This window comes from Podarcis melisellensis (assembly GCF_964234715.1).
Source record: "Podarcis melisellensis genome assembly, chromosome: 3".
Lineage (NCBI taxonomy): Eukaryota > Metazoa > Chordata > Lepidosauria > Squamata > Lacertidae > Podarcis > Podarcis melisellensis.
In genome coordinates this window covers 93,101,869-93,121,500 of record NC_138530.1, presented here as the reverse complement: position 1 = coordinate 93,121,500, position 19,632 = coordinate 93,101,869, and the positions used below count along the sequence as shown (strand labels likewise).

The window sequence follows — 19,632 nt, the reverse complement described above, 5'->3', positions numbered from 1 at the left end:
GGGGTTTCCTGCTTCCCAACTAGTCCTGGTGACTTCCGCTGCCAGTGTGTGTCTGCGGCTGCCCTAGTGGCATGCCCTGGTTCCCCGCTTGGCTGGGGAGATTTTCCCTGGGTGCGTCTTGAACCCTTGTCCCAAGAGGAATGTATATGCTCCATGGACTCCCAACTGTCTGCTTCCCCCTTTGTGCACTTTTCTCCAAAATCGTGCTTAAGGGGATTCATCCAGTGCTGTGCCATGTGTGGATGTGCTTTGTCGGTGCAATGGGACCTCCATGTCCACCACACCACCCCATCCCAGATCAGGTCCAGGTTCCCCTAACCCTCCTGTGATGATTGTGAGGGTGGAGGGGACAGGAGAGAAAGCAGTAACTCTTCTTGTGCTCGTGAAAGTTGACTGCACCAGTGGAGCTGTAGTGTTGGATACAGCCCTCTGTCTTAAGGGTTGCTTGGGGACTAGCTATAGCATTGCTAGCTGTGCCTCTGGAATTTATGGGCTGGGGCATTGTCTTGCGTATTTTGTGCAGTTTGGGGCACAGGGGCATGTCCTGATCATCATATGTTCCTTGGCTCTCTTTGTGTGGGTGTCAGCAGCGGCATAGTCTCATGAATGGTTGCTACTAGGGCAATCATTCTAAATCCAGCGAGAACATGCATTGCATAGGGCAGCCATTCTGTCAGTGTAATGGCGGTGGCATATCTCCGTTCCTGTCCCATTGTCAGTATAGGATTGCTGTGCCTATCTAGAGATGAAGATAGGAGTCCTATAAGAAACATGGCAGAGCTGAATTTCCTTTCACAGGTGACAGCTGTGATTGAAATTGGTGTCTAAAAACACACAGGTGTGTAGACACGCTTTAAATCCATGATTAGTATACACATCGGTAAATTCCCCCCCACTCCTTCGCCTGTTGGTTTTGGCATCATAGGTCCTGCAAGAGAGGGCACTTACGGTTCATGGTTATTGGGGACAAAAATATGTATTAAATATTCCTTTGTTCAGGATGAATGGCTTAAAAAGATGAAGTCACACAGCACGTGTCGGAAACAGATTATTGTTTTTATTCTCCTGAAGCCCCATTGAAGCATTCAGGATTATATGACTGTCTGAGTTGCGAGAGTGGAGCCAGGTACATTTGCCGTGTATGCATTCCCCGCCCACCAGCCTGCCCCTAAAGCTGTCCACATGCATAGCATGTATGCTATGGGGCAGCTGAATGTGAATAGGCTGAGCTGAATGGGCCTTGACTGTTCAGGGTGGCGGCATGCACATGTTTGTCAGGCATGCCCCCAATTTGTGGGCAGCTTGGGGGGCTCTGTTGTGGGATGAAGCAGCCAGGGTAGGGGGTGAGGGGTGGGTGAGGTGACCCCACTGTCTCCCTTCACACAGTTAACAGTGGTGTGGTCGGTTGTACCCAAATAAGGCCCTGGTGGCTTTCATAAACAATGTGCTGTCTGGCTAAACGCTTCCTTTCAGCAAATGTGGCTGCAGGCCTTGCTTCTTCATTAACTAACAAAAACTTTGCAATCTTCTTTCCTATTACAATTGCTTTAAAAAAACCCAAAAATCTGCCACTGTTCATCTGCAAACTACAATTTACTTCTGTTCAAAGAGATTTATGTCTTGCCATATGCTTTATTGTGGGACACAGGTGGTGCTGTGGGTTAACCACAGAGCCTAGGACTTGCCGATCAGAAGGTCGGCGGTTCGAATCCCCGCGACAGGGTGAGCTCCCATTGCTCAGTCCCTGCTCCTGCCAATCTAGCAGTTCGTAAGCACGTCAAAGTGCAAGTAGATAAATAGGTACCACTCCAGTGGGAAGGTAAACGGCGTTTCCGTGTGCTGCTCTGGTTCGCCAGAAGCGGCTTAATCATGCTGGCCACATGACCCGGAAGCTGTAGGCCGGCTCCCTCGGCCAGTAAAGCGAGATGAGCGCCACAACCCCAGAGTCAGTCATGACTGGACCTAATGGTCAGGGGTCCCTTTACCTTTACCTTTATATGCTTTATTAGGACTACACACACACACACACACACACACACACACACACACACACACGTTGTTAAACCTTATGTGGATAAAGACCTCCTGGACAAAAATAGCAGTGACCGTCTGCCCATTTTGCTTCCCCTGCCAACATGCCCCTTGCCTCAACTGCTGTGTGGCATACCTGGAAAGCCGCTTGCTACCGCAGGCAAAAGAGAAGGGCAGATGACAGGAAGTGGGAGCTAACAGGTAGAATAGCCACCACAGCCTTATCTTGCCCCACTGCATCAGGAGATTAGTAGCCCATTGTCTGGGATAAGAGGAGACAAGCCTGTTTCTTACCACCAGCCTATTTTACCAACTCCTGCTGCTGAATTTTAGGAGCACCACATCTCCCATTTTGTGCAAAGTGATGTCCACAACAACATCCACACCTAATTAGTTTCTCCTTCCCAATTGTACTATTTTTTTTTAGTAAAATATTAATAGGCCTAGCCTTGTATGGCAGGAGCCAAGCAGCTGCAAAGCGGGGGGGCGCTTTATGCATCAATTGATGTGCGCCCCATTGAAAAGTATTGTTCTGAGATGATGCAAAAGCCTTCTGTCTGATGATTGGTCCATTTCAGCTCATTCACTCGTGCTTATCCTGTGATAGCCCAGTCACCAAGTGATGAAACACGCAGGTGTGAACAAGGCCTTAGAAATGACCCAGTCCTTGTGCAGAAGTACGTGTGCCTCGGGCTCACAGCCAGTCAGTCCACTTAAGAAAAAGGTGCTGTTTTCTCATCGCTTCTCAGCCAGCAGTGATTATGATAATGACACAGTGTTTTCCTTTCTTTTTAGTTCAGTCTTCATTTCTTGGCAGTGCTGTTCAGACAACTCCTTCATCGAACACACTGTGGAAGACAAATTCTTTAGGAATGGAAAGCATAAGCAGGCAAAGGTCTTCATCCGATCCACCAACTGTCCATCCCCCTGTTCCGCCATTGCGTGTAACATCTACAAGTATGTTTGCCCTTTTCCACTGCTTCCTTTGTTTTTGCTGCATCTAATCACGGTTGGCCTCAACTTCCCATTCCACAACTCATGTTTCTTCCTCTCTGGTGGATGTAGTTTTGAGCCTGCTGCTTTTCCATCTGGCTTCTTCAACACACTGTTTGTTAAGACTTCCTGCGACACACGGTTGAGGAATGGATATTTCAGATTAGTTTTGCAAGGAATTCGGGTTGTTCCCTGAACTTTTAGGAAGTTTCTTCAAAAAGATGAAAAGATTGCGGTTTTAATGTTCCTTGTTCCTCTATTAATGGTTACTTCTGAAGGCATATTACAGATGCACGACTAAAAGTGTGACTTAAAATTACCTACTCATGTTAAACCAGCTCTCATGAAGATTAGCCTCACTACCAGTACAAGTACCTCATAGCAGGTAGGCTACTGTTGGCTCCAGTTTTAATCTATGAGTTAGCTCGAGCCTCCCACTGCATTGTTTATGTTCAGACATAATTATAAACTCTGGTTTATCGTTAAGCCAGTGAGCCTCAAACTTCTGCACTCTCCCATCTTGTGGGAGAAGAAAAGTAGAAGCTTTTGCTTCGGTTTTTGACTAACCACAGTTTGACAGTCTAAGCCCAGACAAACTGTGGTTAGGTCTTAACTGTGGTTTAATGAATCAAACCAACTTCATAAGTTTGCTCATTTAATTAAACCATAGTTAAAACTAACCCAGTTTGTCCAGGCTCTCACAATACAATACAGCATGTGTCCAGGCAGAAATAAGCCCTGCTCAGTTCAGTGTGGGGCTTACTCCCAGAAACGTGTAAAGGATTGCAGCTTCATTGTGTCTTGAGCCTTAGTTTTTGAAGGACTGGCTTACATTTTAGAAATTACAAAGTTAGGTTGCAATAATATTGTTTGTAGGAATCGTATCAAACATTCCAGCATTCACCATCATCGTATTATTGTACATGCATTTTTATATATATAGATATACTCTCTTCAGCACCACCTCCCGTTGCAAAGACAGCCAGTGTTCTTGAAGCTTTGAGCCAGCAGCCGAAACAGCCAGTGGTGCCACAGTCCAAGCCTACGCCGCCGCCACTTCCTCCCCAGCCTCCAAGTAGAATTTCTCAGAAAAAGCCTGCTTCTGGGTAATGTGTCGCCTTTTCTTCCTAAAAGATCTGTGGGTTGCTGAAAGATAGTGTGCTCACCTTGTTGCCTGATTATGGCAGTCCATGTTTTGTTGCACTTGTGCAGAAATGTCATTTGCGCATCCCTATTTAATAGAGAATTGAAGTTATTTAATCCTTATTGAAGATTTCACCTTGTGTTTTGTTCTGTTCAGGTGTTGGGCGGGTTCCATACGGACAGCAGCAACAACAGATAATTACTTACCAACAGCAAATGCCATTTAAGAGTGTTACTTTGATAACCTGAAGTAACATAGCAATTGGTGATTGTGCTGTGTTGATCGTGCTGTCAGGGCAAGAATTTCAGTTTGCCAGATAGAATAATTGTCCCTCTCCTCCCTGCCCACTCTGCACTCTCCTGGGCGTTCTTCTGATCTTCTTCACAATTCATTTGCGGGGGGGGGGCGGGGCAGGGTGTGCGCAGGGTGTGTATGTGTGTGCAAGCCCTGTTGCACAAGTAGAAGTCCTTGCACGGGACTCGTTAACTGAATCCCATTCTGATTATTGTTTCAAAAAGTAAATTAGACACAGCAAATTGCAGACGTGATGACGAGCAGTCATGTTTGGTTTTCTCCTGAACAGGGCTGACAGGTCGGCCAAGAGTAAAGGACCTGGATCTCTGCAGCAATCTTCTGGTGATTATTATTATTATTATTAAATCCTGATTTTAATTTACCTGCTTTAGTAGCAACTGTTGGCACTGTTGACAGGTTTATTTGGGAGGTAGTAAAACCTAACCACAATGACTTTGCTGTATTTTATTTTTTAAAATTTATTTGGGAACATGTTGTTGTTTAGTCGTTTAGTCGTGTCTGACTCTTCGTGACCCCATGGACCAGAGCACGCCAGGCACTCCTGACTTCCACTGCCTCCCGCATGGTCAATCTCATGTTGGTAGCCTCGAGAACACTGTCCAACCATCTCGTCCTCTGTCGTCCCCTTCTCCTTGTTTAATACTGAGTCAGACCATTGGTCCATCTAGGTCAGTGCTGTCTACACTGATTGGCAGCAGCTGTCCAGGATATCAGACAGGGGACATTGCCAGTCCTTTACCTGGAGATACCTGGGATTGAACCTGGCAACTTCTGTATGTGTAGATTGTACCCTTGGTTCTGACACAACTGACCTACAGCTGATGGGACTTAGTGCAAAAAGTGATCGTTTTTGTACCAAACAATGGCTTGGTACACTAGAGAGAAGTAGCACAGTATGTTATCTAAAAACAGAGCTTTCTAAGAGCCACTTTTAACTGAAAATATTTGCTTTATTTTTAATAACAGGAGAATCTTCATCTTCATCTGCATCTGAGATTTCTGGATCCCAAGTTGTCCCTTCTGCAAACATCCAACCTCCAGCTCCAATGCCAAGGAAGTCTCAAATAGTAAGTCGTCAAGAATCTAGGTCAATCTCTTTTGTGTTTGGCAGCTCTTCGCGTTGGGAATAAAGGCACTGTGTGGAATCTGACGGTTCCAAAAGGGGTGAGCAACTTCTTCAGATTACATGGGTCCTTTTATAGTCCTTCCTAGAAACTTCTTAGAAACTAGTTTGTGTGGCGTAGCTGTAAACATCCAACAACTTTTGTTGGGTGAGCTGCAAATACGGATCACTTCGGGGTCCCTTGTACACTGGGCCCTTTCAGGTAACCTAGTTTCATTTGATTCCTAACTACAAAGGTCAATCCATAATATTTGTTTGCGTATGTGTGAAAGAGAGAATGGGGGGGGGGGAGAGAATATAGAATGAGCTAAAGAGCTTTAGCTAAAAAGATCTCGGTAAATCATCTTAGCTGAAGCTTTAGTACAGGCCTCAGCTAAAGGACATTAGCTAGATGAATTCAGCTTTAAACCAAGTCCGCTAAATAACCTACTAGCAGTATGATCCTCTGCATGTCTACTCATACTTAAGCGCCATTGACTTCAGAATAACAAGTGTGTGTATAAGATTGCAGCCTAAGTAACCCATTCCACCTTTTGCTAAGGTTGCCAAAGTTACCATGGAAACAAGCCACACGTTAGAAGGTAGAATCCAGCTGGTGCTCTTGGTACCAGCCGTCTTCAAACAGTTGCCCTCCAGATATTTTGGACTGCAACTTCCATTAGGCCTGGCTACCGGTGTGGCCAATACTTAGGGATGATGAAGATTTGGAGTCCAAAACTTCTGGAAGGTACCAGGTTAGGGAACGCTGCCTTGTTTTCACAGGAGAGCTTTTGATCCAGTAACCAGTGGAATAAAAGGAGAGGCAGGGTTGGGTTTTTTTTGCGAATTCCTGCTGTCCCCTGCAGGATCCACTGCCCCTTAAAAAATTGGCTCCATGGGAATCTGCAAAAATCACCTCCCTCCTCCTCCTCCTCCTGCTAGCAGAGGCATTTGCCAGATCACAAAATTAATGTGAGTTAATTTTTTATTGCCATTGTAAGCTGACCAGAAAATTTAACTGGACATAAATATGGTAGGTAATAAAACAAATACTGCGGGCTGAAAATTCCATGAATTTCTGGTTATTATTCCATGGGGGTTGCATTATTTCAAGAAGATTGAATGGCACCATTAAAGAATATTCTAGAAGGTGGATGTTCTCCCAGATGCCTCGTGCTAGCTTCCTGGCGTCATTCTTATTTCCCAAACTGGCATCTCAGGGGTTAATATAACGAGTCTTGGCCTCAACATTTTGTCACTGCTTTGAAAAGTTCGAGCGCCGAATGAATTGAGAGCGCACTCTGCCTTGTTGGAAAAGTCCTACCTGTCTGCTCCGCTGTGCACCGATGTTCAGGGAGCTGTTTGTACATGTAATGAAATGCCTGTTTGCGATAGCATGCCCTTGCTGGATGCTCTTAATGTGTATTAAAACCCAAAGCGGGACCTCCAAATTAATTGTTCTGAAAGTCAAAAGCACTGAGTGCAGCTTTGTAGGTTATTTTGCTGCATGTATTAATTAAGTGGTGGTGCACAAGGGAGCCCCTTTGTAATTTGTGAATAGCAAAGCATGATAAGTATTTTAGATCAGACACGTATATTGGGATGATTTTAAACATGTGTGCATATTTGTACGGAAATTTTTGTAGGGGGCAGGTTGTTGTTCAGACATGCTTTGCATGCAGCAGGTGATAGGTACAATCTCCAGGTAGGGCCAGGAGGCACCTCAGTCTGAAACCCTGGAGAACTGCTGTCTGTCAGTGTACTAAGCTAAATGGATCAATTATCTAACTTCCTATTTTCTGCTACCTGAGCTTCTTGTAGACGAAAAGTGGTGAACTGCTGTCCTCTCACTGCAGCTAATGGTATTTTCTGTTTTACCTGGTTTATGTTTCCAACACGTTGCTCTTCTCTGTATTGCAGTCAAAAACGAAGCCCAAGAGAGTAAAAGCCATTTATAACTGCGTAGCTGATAATCCAGATGAGCTTACATTTTCAGAGGGCGATATCATCATAGTTGATGGTGAGGAAGATCAGGAGTGGTGGGTAAGTATTTATTAGTTAAATCATGCCAAGGGCTGTGGTGTGTATGTCGTGTGTACACACACACACACACACACACACACACACGTACGTAATTACGTACGTACTATGTATGTTGGTGGGAACTGATCTCTTAACAACCAGCAGAACTGAATGCCTGACTGAAGTTATTTTCAGAGGTATCCACTGAACGCAATATTGAGGAGCAGCATTATTTCAGTTGAATTTGAACCATACAGATTTTTGAAACTCATCCTTTCTGCAGAAACACATATGGTTAAAAAATAATATTGCAAAACACCGTTGTTTCAGAAAACCCAGTTTGTTATCTATAATGTATACAGTCCCTTCCTCTTAAGCCAGGATCCAAAGAATCGCACAACTAGTTTTGCATTTTAAAGGTTTGTTTTTTCTCAGATAGGAGCTCCTTGCTCGCTGTGTCGTTCGGGAGCCGAAAGGTTTGACTCCCAAGGCGTTTGACTGTATAGCTTTTTTCCTTTATTACTAAAGACTTGTTCGTTTGGAGGGACAATTGCACATGGTTGCAACTAGTACAGTGGAGGGCAACTTTCAGTGACCTCTACTTGGATAGAGACAAGCTTCACCCTTTTAATTCTTAAAAATGTTTCTGTCTTTTCCAGATTGGGCATATTGATGGAGATCCCAACCACAAAGGAGCTTTCCCTGTATCATTTGTGCACTTTATCGTTGATTAAACTGCTCATTGCAGGTGGAGAGACTCTGCATTTCCAGGTATCACTGGAGCTCTCTGCCCAGAAATAGATGCTTCACCAGGATACTTCATGAATGTTACACCACTGTGGACTCTTTGTTGTGGCAACTTAAGGTTTTTGAATCGTCCAAGGAAGATTTACTTTGTAGTAGGCAGATCCACTTGAACTATTTTCATTGTGAATTCTGGAAGACCATAAAAAACAAACATTAACGCCAAAAAATAATAATGTGAAACTGATTTCAAATCTCCCTTTTAGACTTTCTCACTAACCTATGCACCAGTTTCTCTCTTCAGCAAATAAGGGAATTTCTGATGCACACCACAGGGTTCAGAATTTTAAAAGTGGGCAGACTAGCAGAGAGATGAATGGCCTGACTGCACTAATATATTACATTTCAGTGCCAATTTCAGGTGCCTCTAATGCATATCTGATCTTTGTTTGCACTCAGTGTCTTTGAGACCTGTCTCAGGACAATGTAGCTGCAGTGAAAACTCAGTTTTAAGAGTGGCAGTTACTTCCACTTTTTACTCAGTACACTACAAAAACATGAGGCTAGAAAATCTACCCATCACTGATTCCTTGTCCACATCCACTGATTGGCTAAGTTGAAGAGGTTGGCAGACTTGAGGGTGGAGTCCTTGACTACATTGCAAAAGTACAAAGAACTCCTAAAAGAGTACTAAGTAATAACAAACGGCAGAACACAGAGTTTTTCAGATTGCTTGTCTCTGGTGCTTGGTGGCTTATGTTTTCAGGCAAGACATAAGCATCATCCACAAAGGACTGGGCTCTTTCTTCCAGCGCAATAATTCTCCTACTGAAGCCTCATTCATTTTGATTGCATTGGGATTTGCTGTAGGCACTCCATATGAGTGATAATGATATACCTGTCAACCACCCTTAGCTGAGCAGAATGCTTTAAAAGGTTTTGCAAAGTTGGAGTCCAACCAGGGACCAAAATCTGTTGCCTGAGCAACAATTAAAGCGATTCAGATCTAACAACCAAACCCTAGCAAATATTTCTCAATAAGCCCCAGTGCATTTTCCTGTGACAGCACTAGTGGGGCCCAAACACCTAATGTAGGTGCTAATAGGATCTAATATCCTGTCCCATAGATGAAGGGATGGGAAAGAACCATCAATTTATGCAACCAGGAAAGAAGAGTATGCTTGTGTGTCCCCTGCCTACTTCTCCTATATCTATGATAAGGAAGACTCAATAAGAGGATGCGCTACAACTCCTGCTACAGCTCTGTTTATCCCCTCAAGGGAAGTTATTGCAAAGTCTCTTTCCCCTGACTTGTTAGGCCAGCTGGGGAAAGCCCCTGAGCCCAAGGGGACAGTGGCGTTCCCTTCTTTCCAGGGAATTGTCATGAAATAACACAAGCAGAAACAGAACCTGCCATATATCCAGTTTCTGCCATTTTCCCATGCTGGTGAATTGGCTTCAAGGGAAAGGGTAACAGGGCTGCCTCCTGTGATCTGTGGGCATAAACTCTAGAAGGAAATGTTGTTTTTCAAGCTGTTCGAATGAGGAGAAATGCAACATGCTCGCACTTACCCAAAAGGAACGAGTACCGGTATTTCCATACTTAGATCATATGAAAACGTTTGTCTAGAAAGGCCCATTAAAGAGATATTTTAATAATTGGATGTAGATATTTACTTTAAACCCTGAACCTGTTTACCTCAAATTTGTAAATATGAGGAATACGAGGTCATACTTTTCTATACAAAATATACATGTAATGTATATTTTATTCTATTCTTAAGTCATCGTTGAGGTAACAAAACCCAAGACAATATTATTGGTAAATAAATGTGGATTACACATTTGCTGAAATTTTTGTTGCAGCTCTTTTCTTTGAACACGCAAAAAAATGTGTTGTCTAGAATTATTTTTATTTTAAAAAACCAACCACGGTGGCTATGTTCACACCTAAGACTATTGTCGTAGGACAATGTAGTAGGGTATTCATCCAAACACCCTCTGTATTAAGGTACACACTTCTGTCTTGCAAGCAATTCCTTATTTCTTCGCAGATGCACACTGTGTACTTCTGTTCCTGAACATGGTAGTTAACACTGTTAATAATTGTGAATAGATTTCATAATTCCAAATTGGTAGAGTATTGCAGAATATTACAAAAATGTCCTTTTAATGTTTGTATATTGTGATAATTGTTAACGGTTTTTACTTTGCATATGCTACCGAAACTGTGCACTGGTAGCATAGGATTAGAATATCAACGTCCAGGTCACATTGGCTTTCATCACAAGTTTTGTGACTATTGTATCTCTAGATTTATCAAGAGAACTTTGAATTTCTGACACAGAAATTATGTACATATTGGCTAGCATAGGTTGAAACAGATGGGGGGATGGGACAGGCCAATTGGTATATTTATATTTGGGATGGGATGATGTATCTCAAACTGCCTTGCTAAAGTGGTACATTTGAAGCAACTTGTCAGATCTGCGGATGCAAACCAGTGGGCTTATATTAAAACTCACTTTCGTACAAGCTGTTGCATTGTATATGGGGACAAACTGGAATGCTTCGAGATGCTTTTATTGCAAGTTTTAAAGCTAAGTCTGCATATTCAAAGTTCCCACTAAATATATATGTATATTAGGAAACAAAATACTTTGCCACTACAAGTTTATCTGGCTGCTGATGAATTCAGTTTGGCTACTGACACTATTGGTTATGTTTGTATTCCTAGTAAACTAGCAAATAAATTGGCACATTATTTTGCACAATTCACTTATGTACAGTATTTTTTGACACAGAATCTTAGTTAATACCATATGCTTTGGAAGCTTATGTGGCCCTTAAATTTCACATTGGCCGGAATCCGAGGAAATGCACAAATAGCTGTGTGCACCCAGATGAAAGTTGCGCCTTCTGGCAAACATCTTGTGAAACCCAGGGGATTTTCAACTCTTGACTTGAATATTCCTAAGGCCTTAGATGTTTAGAGCCCAGCCATAGTGTGTGAGCTTTCAACTGTTTTGGAAAAATCTTAAATAGTGGCCACTAAAAGATTTTGAGTAAGAGTATTTTTTCACACTACAGTGTGCAGACACTAGGCTTGTAACGTAAGACTGTTTCAAGAGTTCTTTTTTGTTTCCATGGCACTATTTCACCCAATTAAATAGGAGACATTTTGGATTTTTAGGAATGACAGATGCTAAAATGTTCAGGTCTTCTTTCACAGCTGACAACAGGGGATGATGGTGTTCAACAAACTGTTAGTGAGCATGTAAGATTACTTTTGTTTAAATGTTTAAAAAAAGGAGTATAAGATACCTAAAATGCAGTTCAGAATGCTACTTGAGATGTATAATTTTCAACGTGATGGTTTTGATTGTTTAGTTGCAGAGCAACTGTATATATTGTATAACCTAAATCAATTCTTATTTTTAGTGTCTGGATGCAGTGATTTATAATTGGAGCATGATTAATTTCACTTACGTTAAGCCAGTCACTTGACTGGAAAAATAAACAGCTTTGAAGCCTCACCTTGACTTTTTTTATTAATTGAATGTGAAAGCACTTATAGATGAGCCACACTAGAATAAACTGAGTGATTACCGCTATTCAGCCTTGATGTATTAAAGACAAATTGGAAGACTGTTGACAAACTCCTGCCTTAAATGTGAGTTCTCTTATTTTTAAATGATTTACAGTTTAAATGATTTACAATATTTAAATGATTTACAGTTCAATTGTATGGAGAGCAGGAGAATGCAAAGTATAGAAACTGCCCAACTCAAAGCTTGCTGTGCTCATCCTTGATGGAAAATGGAAGATGACATTTTTCTGGGTTTTTTTCTTCTTTAATGGGAGGGCACAGCCATTCTACTGAAAGGCAAACAGATATGCTAGGCTCTAGGGCCAGTATACTTTCCTCCCTGTGCTGGAGACATGGGAAAGAGAGGGCTTTGGATCCAGCTGATTCAAAGACTCCCTTGATACACCTTCTTTTAAATCCCTTTTTGTCATTACTACCAGCAGGGTAGCAGTAAGTTTCCATACCTGCAGCAAGGCGCAGGCCTCCCCCTCCATCAGCAGAAAGGGAGACCTACTGTATCTGACGACCTCTTTCTTTCTTTCTTTCTTTCTTTCTTTCTTTCTTTCTTTCTTTCTTTCTTTCTTTCTTTCTTTCTTTCTTTCTTTCTCTCTCTCTCTCTCTCTCTCCTTCCTTCCTTCCTTCCTTCCTTCCTTCCTTCCTTCCTTCCTTCCTTCCTTCCTTCCTTCCTTCCTTCCTTCCCCTTTTTTGCTGCCACTGCTAAAAGCAATGGCGTCTGTGGGTAGTCAGATTAGGCCATATTTAGAAAGACACGTCTTCTATTGATTTTTTTATTCATTTACAAAAATGGTATAAATCTTTTAAACACAAGATTTGATATTTAGCACAGAAACTCACGCACAGGTGCTTGAGCTCTGAGTGACAGTTTGGGAAACAAACAAATGGTATTTTACCAAAAAAAACCAACAACTTCATTCCTTTGAACGGTATGTTCAAGCAGTTAACAAAAAAAGTTCACATCTACTCCAAAATACTTGTTTTCATTCTTCTCCAATTGTTGCTGTCACAGCAAGCAGTCCTTCCTCTCAACATGAAGTGCAGCTGTAGAAATTCAGGACTTCTCGGATGTTAAAACAGAGTCAAAGGCTGCTGACAGCACCTTACAAATAGCTTGTGCTTGTTCCTGCATTTTATAAACAGAAAGAGTTGCTCATACTTGTTTTCACGAACATGAAGACGCATTCAGCCTCAAGCCCAACTCGAAGTTTCAGGGTTTCCCTTATAGCATGCTTTGCTTTGATGACATTTCCTATCTTTAGCTAGGCTGTCAATGTGGTACCATCCAGGTACTTGGAACTGCAACTCCCAATAGCCCCAGCCAGCATGACCAATGGCGGAGGTAATTAGAGTTCCAGTCCACAACATCTGGAGGGCACCATGTTGCCTACCCTGATCTAAAGCATTCTATGTAAAGCAGTGGGGTCGGTCCAGAAATGTGACTTGCAAACAAGACTTGCTATTTTAGAAATTGCCAGCAGAAACGTATCATCAAAGTTTGATATTCCAGATAGGCTATTTGTTAACAGAGGGACAGCTCCTGCGTGTATACTGGGTTTCCCTTGTTTACCAAGCAGTTGCCAGTATAGGACTCCAGGGCATTCAAACTCAAAGCCTATCACCAAGTGATATTAGTGCAGTATTTGCTAGCATGCATATGGGCACTTGGAAAGCCAGGCTGGTGCATTTAAAGTTAATATATATGGCAGCGACAAAGCTATGAGAATAAAGGTTAGTGTTTGTTATGCTCTCCTAGTGGTTCAAATCTCCACTTGAAGCCCAGTGAACGGGGTGATGCCACCCACCTTTAATTAATAAAGCTACAGATTTAATTAAGGGGGTACTTTATCCCACAAATCTGTAGGTAGCATCTGGGTAGAGTGATTGACAGAGAGAAAATAAATGTGCCAAAGAAGCATATGCAATTAATTTGAAATTACGGGACCGCCACAATCTTGTTTTAACATGGGCTCCTGCTCATTTGCTACTTGCACTGTTTCTGCTACAGAAGGTTAGGGCTGTGGCAGGAACATATGCACATGCAATTTAGAGTCGCTCTGACACTTGCACATATAGCGGTGCCTGGCCTATCTGGTCAGTGTGCCACAAATCATATCTTAAGTAAAGGTAAAGGGACCCCTGACCATTAGGTCCAGTCGCAGACGGCTCTGGGGTTGCAGCGCTCATCTTGCTTTATTGGCCGAGGGAACTGGCGTACAGCTTCCGGGTCATGTAGCCAGCATGACTAAGCCACTTCTGGCGAACCAGAGCAGTGCATGGAAACACTGTTTACTTTACCGCCGGAGCGGTACCTATTTATCTACTTGCACTGACGTGCTTTCGAACTGCTAAGTTGGCAGGAGCAGGGACCGAGCAATGGGAGCTCACCACATCATAGGGATTCGAACCGCTGACCTTCTGATCGGCAAGTCCTAGGCTCTGTGGTATAACCCAATAGTACAAACCTATTTTGTCATGTTTTGGTCCAGTACATGTAGCTAGACATAAGGCACAAGCATAAGATAGCACTTTGCATATTTTATGACTTATTGTCAACCTAGAATTATCCAAAACAAAAAAAATTCCTTCCAGTAGCACCTTAAAGACCAACTAAGTCAGTTCTTGGTATGAGCTTTCGTGTGCATGCACACTTCTTCAGATTCAGATTTTTTTGTTTTGACTATGGCAGACCAACACGGCTACCTATCTGTAACTAGAATTATCCAGCAAGTGTTTTTTAAAGCATGAATCTTACCATACTATTGCACTGGTATATCCAAAGGTTGTACTCTTCATAGTTCGTATCAGTTGTCTTTAAAGCCAGTAAACTCTTCCCTGCCCCAAGGCCGTCATCATAGCAGACCATCCGAACAATTAGGTAGAGCGCATGTCTATGCAAAACATCCTGAAAATGCCATGTGTTAATTTGTCAGTTTCTTATTGCTTGCAGCCAACGGGCATTACAATATAAATCGCAAAAACAAAAAAGACAACCTAAGAGTAAATTAAAACATCGATTTTCAGAACTGCAAATTACCAAAACTTAAAATTATGAAGTTTCCCAAATCTAGAAATTCCCTTGGCCGTCACCCATAACTTTCTCTTCCTCCTAGCACATATAAAGCTATTCTGTAGGTAGCAAAATTGTCTGTATCAGCCAGAAACCATCTGCTTTTGAACGGATTGACTTTAAAAAAATCTGGAGTGAATACAGAAATCTGTTATTAAGTGAACTGTGCAAAAGGCAATAAAGACTATAGTCAAGAATGTCTACAAAAAGATGGTAATGTGTGTCTAACAGGAAAAAGGTAATTACTGCAAAGAAACAGAACTGTAATAGTTGGATTTAAATTTCAATACACCAAACTCAGAACTTGGAATTCTTCATATAATCAAAGTCCATTTTGGTATCTTCAGGGGAGAAAAAAACATACCACAATTATAGTCAGAAATATTCTGAGATGGTATTACTGGAGAAATTGAATGAGGCATATTTAAAACCACGAACAACTTACATACTGGTCCAAAGTTGTGACTTTAATACCATACTTGGAAACTCCCATAACGAATTCTTCTTCCCCTGGAACAAAGGGTAGCTTTCCATCTTGCTTTGGGGGAAAAACAAAAAGGAATTATTGTAGGCAGATAAAGTTTGATGACAAAACAAGTCTCATACAACTTGTATGTTCTCATGTAAATAAATAAGCAACAACAGCCTTCAAATAAGTCAAAAGAGTGACAATAGCTCCATGAAAGTTTATTGACAATGATAGATACTTTGCTACTTCATTTTACACTGCAGAAGCCAAGGTACTGCACACATGGTAAGTTTCTGAAGCAGAACAGAAATAAATGCTTTCTAGTGATTCAAAAACAAGCCAAAGTTTTCTGGAGCATGTTCCTTTTTTTAACTCCCTTGCTCAGCTATTCTATCTTGAGATCATCAGCCACAGCAAATGTTTAAACATTACAATGTACCAAGAAAAAGGTTATTGAAAACAGCCAACTTCCCAGCCTCCTAGCCCCGCTTTCAATACCAGTGAGGAACAGTCATCAGGAACTCAGCAGAACTGGAAGCCAATTCTTAAAAATAAAGATGGCTTGAACTAAGATAGTTTTCCCGGGCCACAGTTTCCCCATAAAAAGACCCAAGGGGACATATAGCCAAAGTGCCACATCTTTACCTGTGCCACATCTATGTAGTTTATCAAGTCCAATGGTCCCTCCAAAGTCTTGCTTTCATCAAGCTTCAGTTTTTCAATGGCACCGACATATTTTACTCTAAATTCTGCACAAGTATCTGAGTTGCTATTGCTCTGGCCTATAAAGCAGACATTTAAACCATTACTCCATCGTTTTATCAATTGGCAAACTTATTGGGCATTCCACCATTAAAACTGACTCAGTGTAGTATTTATCTAAATAACTGCAACTGGAATTACTTCTGTTGTGCAACAGTGGTCTCCATACCTCCCCCCTTGCACTGAGAAAGCCCCAGGACGGATTTGGGGAGCATATGGGGGGAGGATGGGGACAGAATGTGAGGACAAAATGTTGAATTGTGTCCCTTTTCTTAAAAAAGAAAGAAAGAAAGAAAGAGAAGTGTCACCTAAAAGTGATTTGTTGTTTTCCCCGGGCTTATTCCAACCACATTAAAATATCTTGCAAGAAAGCAGAACGGAATCAGTGGGGATGACTTAAATTTCTTATATTGGGGTACCAGAGGTTTCTGCAAATACAGAGCATAAAACCAAATGTGTTTGTATGCTTTGGATACATGGAAGCATAACGAAACCTCAGAACATGGTACGACCACAACATTACACCAAATGTAAGCTTGAAAATAGGGACACTTTCTAGTGAAATTTCAAAAGGCAGAGGAGCTGCCCAGCAAAGTTTCCATCATGAACAAAACAGGATTCTGAAGTCCTGTCTAGCTTTTTGCCTATGCATAGAACTACCAGATACAGAGGAAATTATACAAAGTAGTAAAGGCGGCAGATCTATACAAAAGGACAACAAATCACACAGATTGACATCATAATATAAAAATGTGATGCATATACTGCAAAGGTGTATATTACATAATTTTATTTGTATATGCACAGATGTAATAATTTGTAAGTAACAGCAGACTCAGCGTTGTTTTCTGCTTAAAAAATTAGTAAAGTTCTGTGTCAGCATGTTCACATTTCTAGATACAGCTCCAATTAGTTATGAAACTCATCTATGCATTCTGACAAATAACAGGATGTCTTTAGGCCATCATCAATTTCCTACCTGAACTTTTTGTGGAGTCTGTATCTAGACTAGCCACAGTACTAGATCGTGAAAGCCCACCAAGACTGGAATCCACTGACTAAATAAGGAAGAATACATATGAAAGCGTTATATGTGTGTTTTCTTATAAACTCATGAATTAAAGGCATGAATTAAACCACAAGCATGATTAATGAAGGCTTATTCCCATAACAATATACCATAGTTTGTTACATCCAAATGCAGCCACGGAATAACACATCACATTGCAGTACAACATCCACCAACAATAAGAATACTTTAAATTCCTTCTTTCTCTCTATTCCACAAGCTAAGCAGTATTTCATCATTTACAATTCACTTTCAGTGGCTGTATCTATGCTTATAGGACTTAAGATAGCTGTAGGAGTTATTTTTCTTAGTCATAATGGTACAAAATATGTGCAATTTTTAATTTAGCTGGTTGACTTTAGTAACATCAATTATTCTCATTCTGAATGCCAAGTCTGCATGAAGAAATAGCAAGTATAACAAAAAGGATTTGAACATTTTTGTAAATGTAGATTCATCCCTAACTCTAGATATCTTCAGGATATCTGAATGTACCATCTAGATGATGCCAAACTTCCACAATGTCATACAAGGGATAACAGAAGGGGAAAATATTCTGAATTTAGGTAGACATTCCGCTGACTGATATGAATATATTTTAAAATTTGTCAATTTTCAAGGAGGCATACCCAAATTTGCTTACCTTACTTTTGGTACTGATTTCACTGCTTTGTGAACTGCTGCTACTATGCCGCTTTTTTCCTTTTCTGAACATTTTTTAATTGACATAGAATCAGCGAGAATACTGTAAAGAATGAAAAGAGAGTCCTGTTTGCCACCCCATTATAACTCCAATTCTACATATACATAAACACCTCTTAGATGCATATTTACATTTGTTATGGAGGTTCAAAATTGTCAGTTAAAAGGCAGAGTCAAGCAACTGCCATTAAATGACTGTCAAGCTGTGGTTTCCACAGTGCCAAGTTTAAAACTGAAAAACAAAATATATGTTTAATGGATTGTGATCTCTGCTTATTAGTAATGAATATAAATATCTCCAAACTCAAACAAAGGTTCTTCAAAATATTATAAAAGCCGCTGTTTACTGTCACTACTCCAATGTTAACAGTATGAATGCTTGTAGAACCATGCTTTCCTTTAAAATTGTGTACATTTCATTGGATGCTAACAAATTTCCTATTTCTACAGACTTTCCTAGAAGGACAAGCTGACACACTAGCAATACTTGGTATCTCTTTATCTGTTTTATTTACCGTCATTTTATTGCTATTGTACATCACCATGGCATTTTTTATGGTTTAACAGTTTGTAAATATTCCAAATACGTAATATTTAACATGCAGGTTTACACAGATTTTTGTTGAAACCCATTTTTCCACTAAAAGTACAATTAATGGAGGAAGGTGTTCTGAAAAACTAGAGTGCTGTCTGTACTGGTCTTGACGTTACCTGCAGCGTGGAAGGAATGAGCCTGGCTCGTTTCAGAACTGACTTTTTCTCCACATGATTTCAGGAGAGGGATGCCTCCCCTTTCCCACTTCCCCTTTTCTTTATGCCGTCAACAGCGGACATCGCAGGCAGAAATACAGCAAATGAAGCTTCTCCGCCTCACTACATTACCAGAGCAGAAAAAGCTGTCGCTGCTGCAGTCGCTGCAAATCCTGCCAAAAGGAAAGGAAACAAAAACCAACAGCTTGGTCACTGTTAACAACATCATTTCCACTGCCTGGAGTTTTCTGCATTTTGTTTCTCTCTGACCTCGCTCCTTACAATCCTCTTTCACTCGCCACCTTTGAATATACAGTGGTACCTCGGGTGAAGAACTTAATTCGTTCTGGAGGTCCGTTCTTAACCTGAAACTGTTCTTAATCCGAGGTACCACTTTAGCTAATGGGGCCTCCCGCTGCCGCTACACCACAATTTCTGTTCTCATCCTGAAGCAAAGTTCTTGAGGTACTCTTTCTGGGTTGGCAGAGTCTGTAACCTGAAGCGTATGTAACCCGAGGTACCACTGTACTTCGTGGATCCGGCAATGTGGATTCCATTCCATGAAACTATATTACCTAAATAAGTCGGTCAGCCTTTTCAGGAGCCGCAAGACACTTCGTTGGCTTTGCTGCCAGAGACTGGCCCAGTTACCCTGCTCTTAGCAGAACTGAAAGGGCACCAGGAGCATCACCCCCTACTTGACCCCAAAAGGACCCCTACCTTTCATTCCCACCACAATGAAATACTGAGCACAAGGAAGCCCCTCCCCGTTCTGCTTCCGGGTAGCAACCGTCGCGTCGGAGAATTTCCGCTCCGTCTGCCTCTTCCGCTCTAGGACTTTTCGAAGCCTATGCT

At 41.5% G+C, this 19,632-nt stretch overlaps 2 protein-coding genes across 7 annotated transcripts in view; one reads left to right on the top strand and one right to left on the bottom strand.

Annotated features, from left to right (window-relative positions):
* Positions 1-11,887, top strand: part of ASAP2 (ArfGAP with SH3 domain, ankyrin repeat and PH domain 2) — a 93,776-nt gene extending 81,889 nt beyond the window's left edge. For 3 of the 5 annotated variants that reach the window (XM_081906079.1, XM_081906080.1, XM_081906081.1), the window contains 6 exons: positions 2,827-2,988; positions 3,968-4,130; positions 4,752-4,804; positions 5,450-5,550; positions 7,506-7,628; positions 8,267-11,887. In XM_081906079.1, coding sequence (XP_081762205.1) covers positions 2,827-2,988; positions 3,968-4,130; positions 4,752-4,804; positions 5,450-5,550; positions 7,506-7,628; positions 8,267-8,341 — 677 coding nt within the window. In that variant the 3' untranslated portion in view covers positions 8,342-11,887. The remainder of the gene's footprint in view (positions 1-2,826; positions 2,989-3,967; positions 4,131-4,751; positions 4,805-5,449; positions 5,551-7,505; positions 7,629-8,266) is intronic. The other 2 variants (XM_081906083.1, XM_081906082.1) reach the window with 1 other exon arrangement.
* An 827-nt stretch (positions 11,888-12,714) lies between these two features.
* Positions 12,715-19,590, bottom strand: ITGB1BP1 (integrin subunit beta 1 binding protein 1). 2 transcript variants are annotated; one of them, XM_081906620.1, is made up of 8 exons: positions 19,498-19,590; positions 18,739-18,950; positions 17,969-18,070; positions 17,236-17,314; positions 16,140-16,276; positions 15,471-15,563; positions 14,711-14,860; positions 12,715-13,081 (listed from the first exon to the last, which is right to left on the bottom strand). In XM_081906620.1, exons 3-8 carry the CDS (start codon positions 18,038-18,040, stop codon positions 13,010-13,012), a joined length of 603 nt encoding a protein of 200 aa, XP_081762746.1. In that variant the 5' UTR covers positions 18,041-18,070; positions 18,739-18,950; positions 19,498-19,590; the 3' UTR covers positions 12,715-13,009. The 2 variants fall into 2 exon arrangements, with proteins under 2 accessions (XP_081762746.1, XP_081762747.1); XM_081906621.1 differs by lacking the exons at positions 17,236-17,314; positions 17,969-18,070; positions 18,739-18,950; positions 19,498-19,590 and having other exon boundaries at positions 15,471-15,559.
* Between the last annotated feature and the right edge of the window lie 42 nt (positions 19,591-19,632).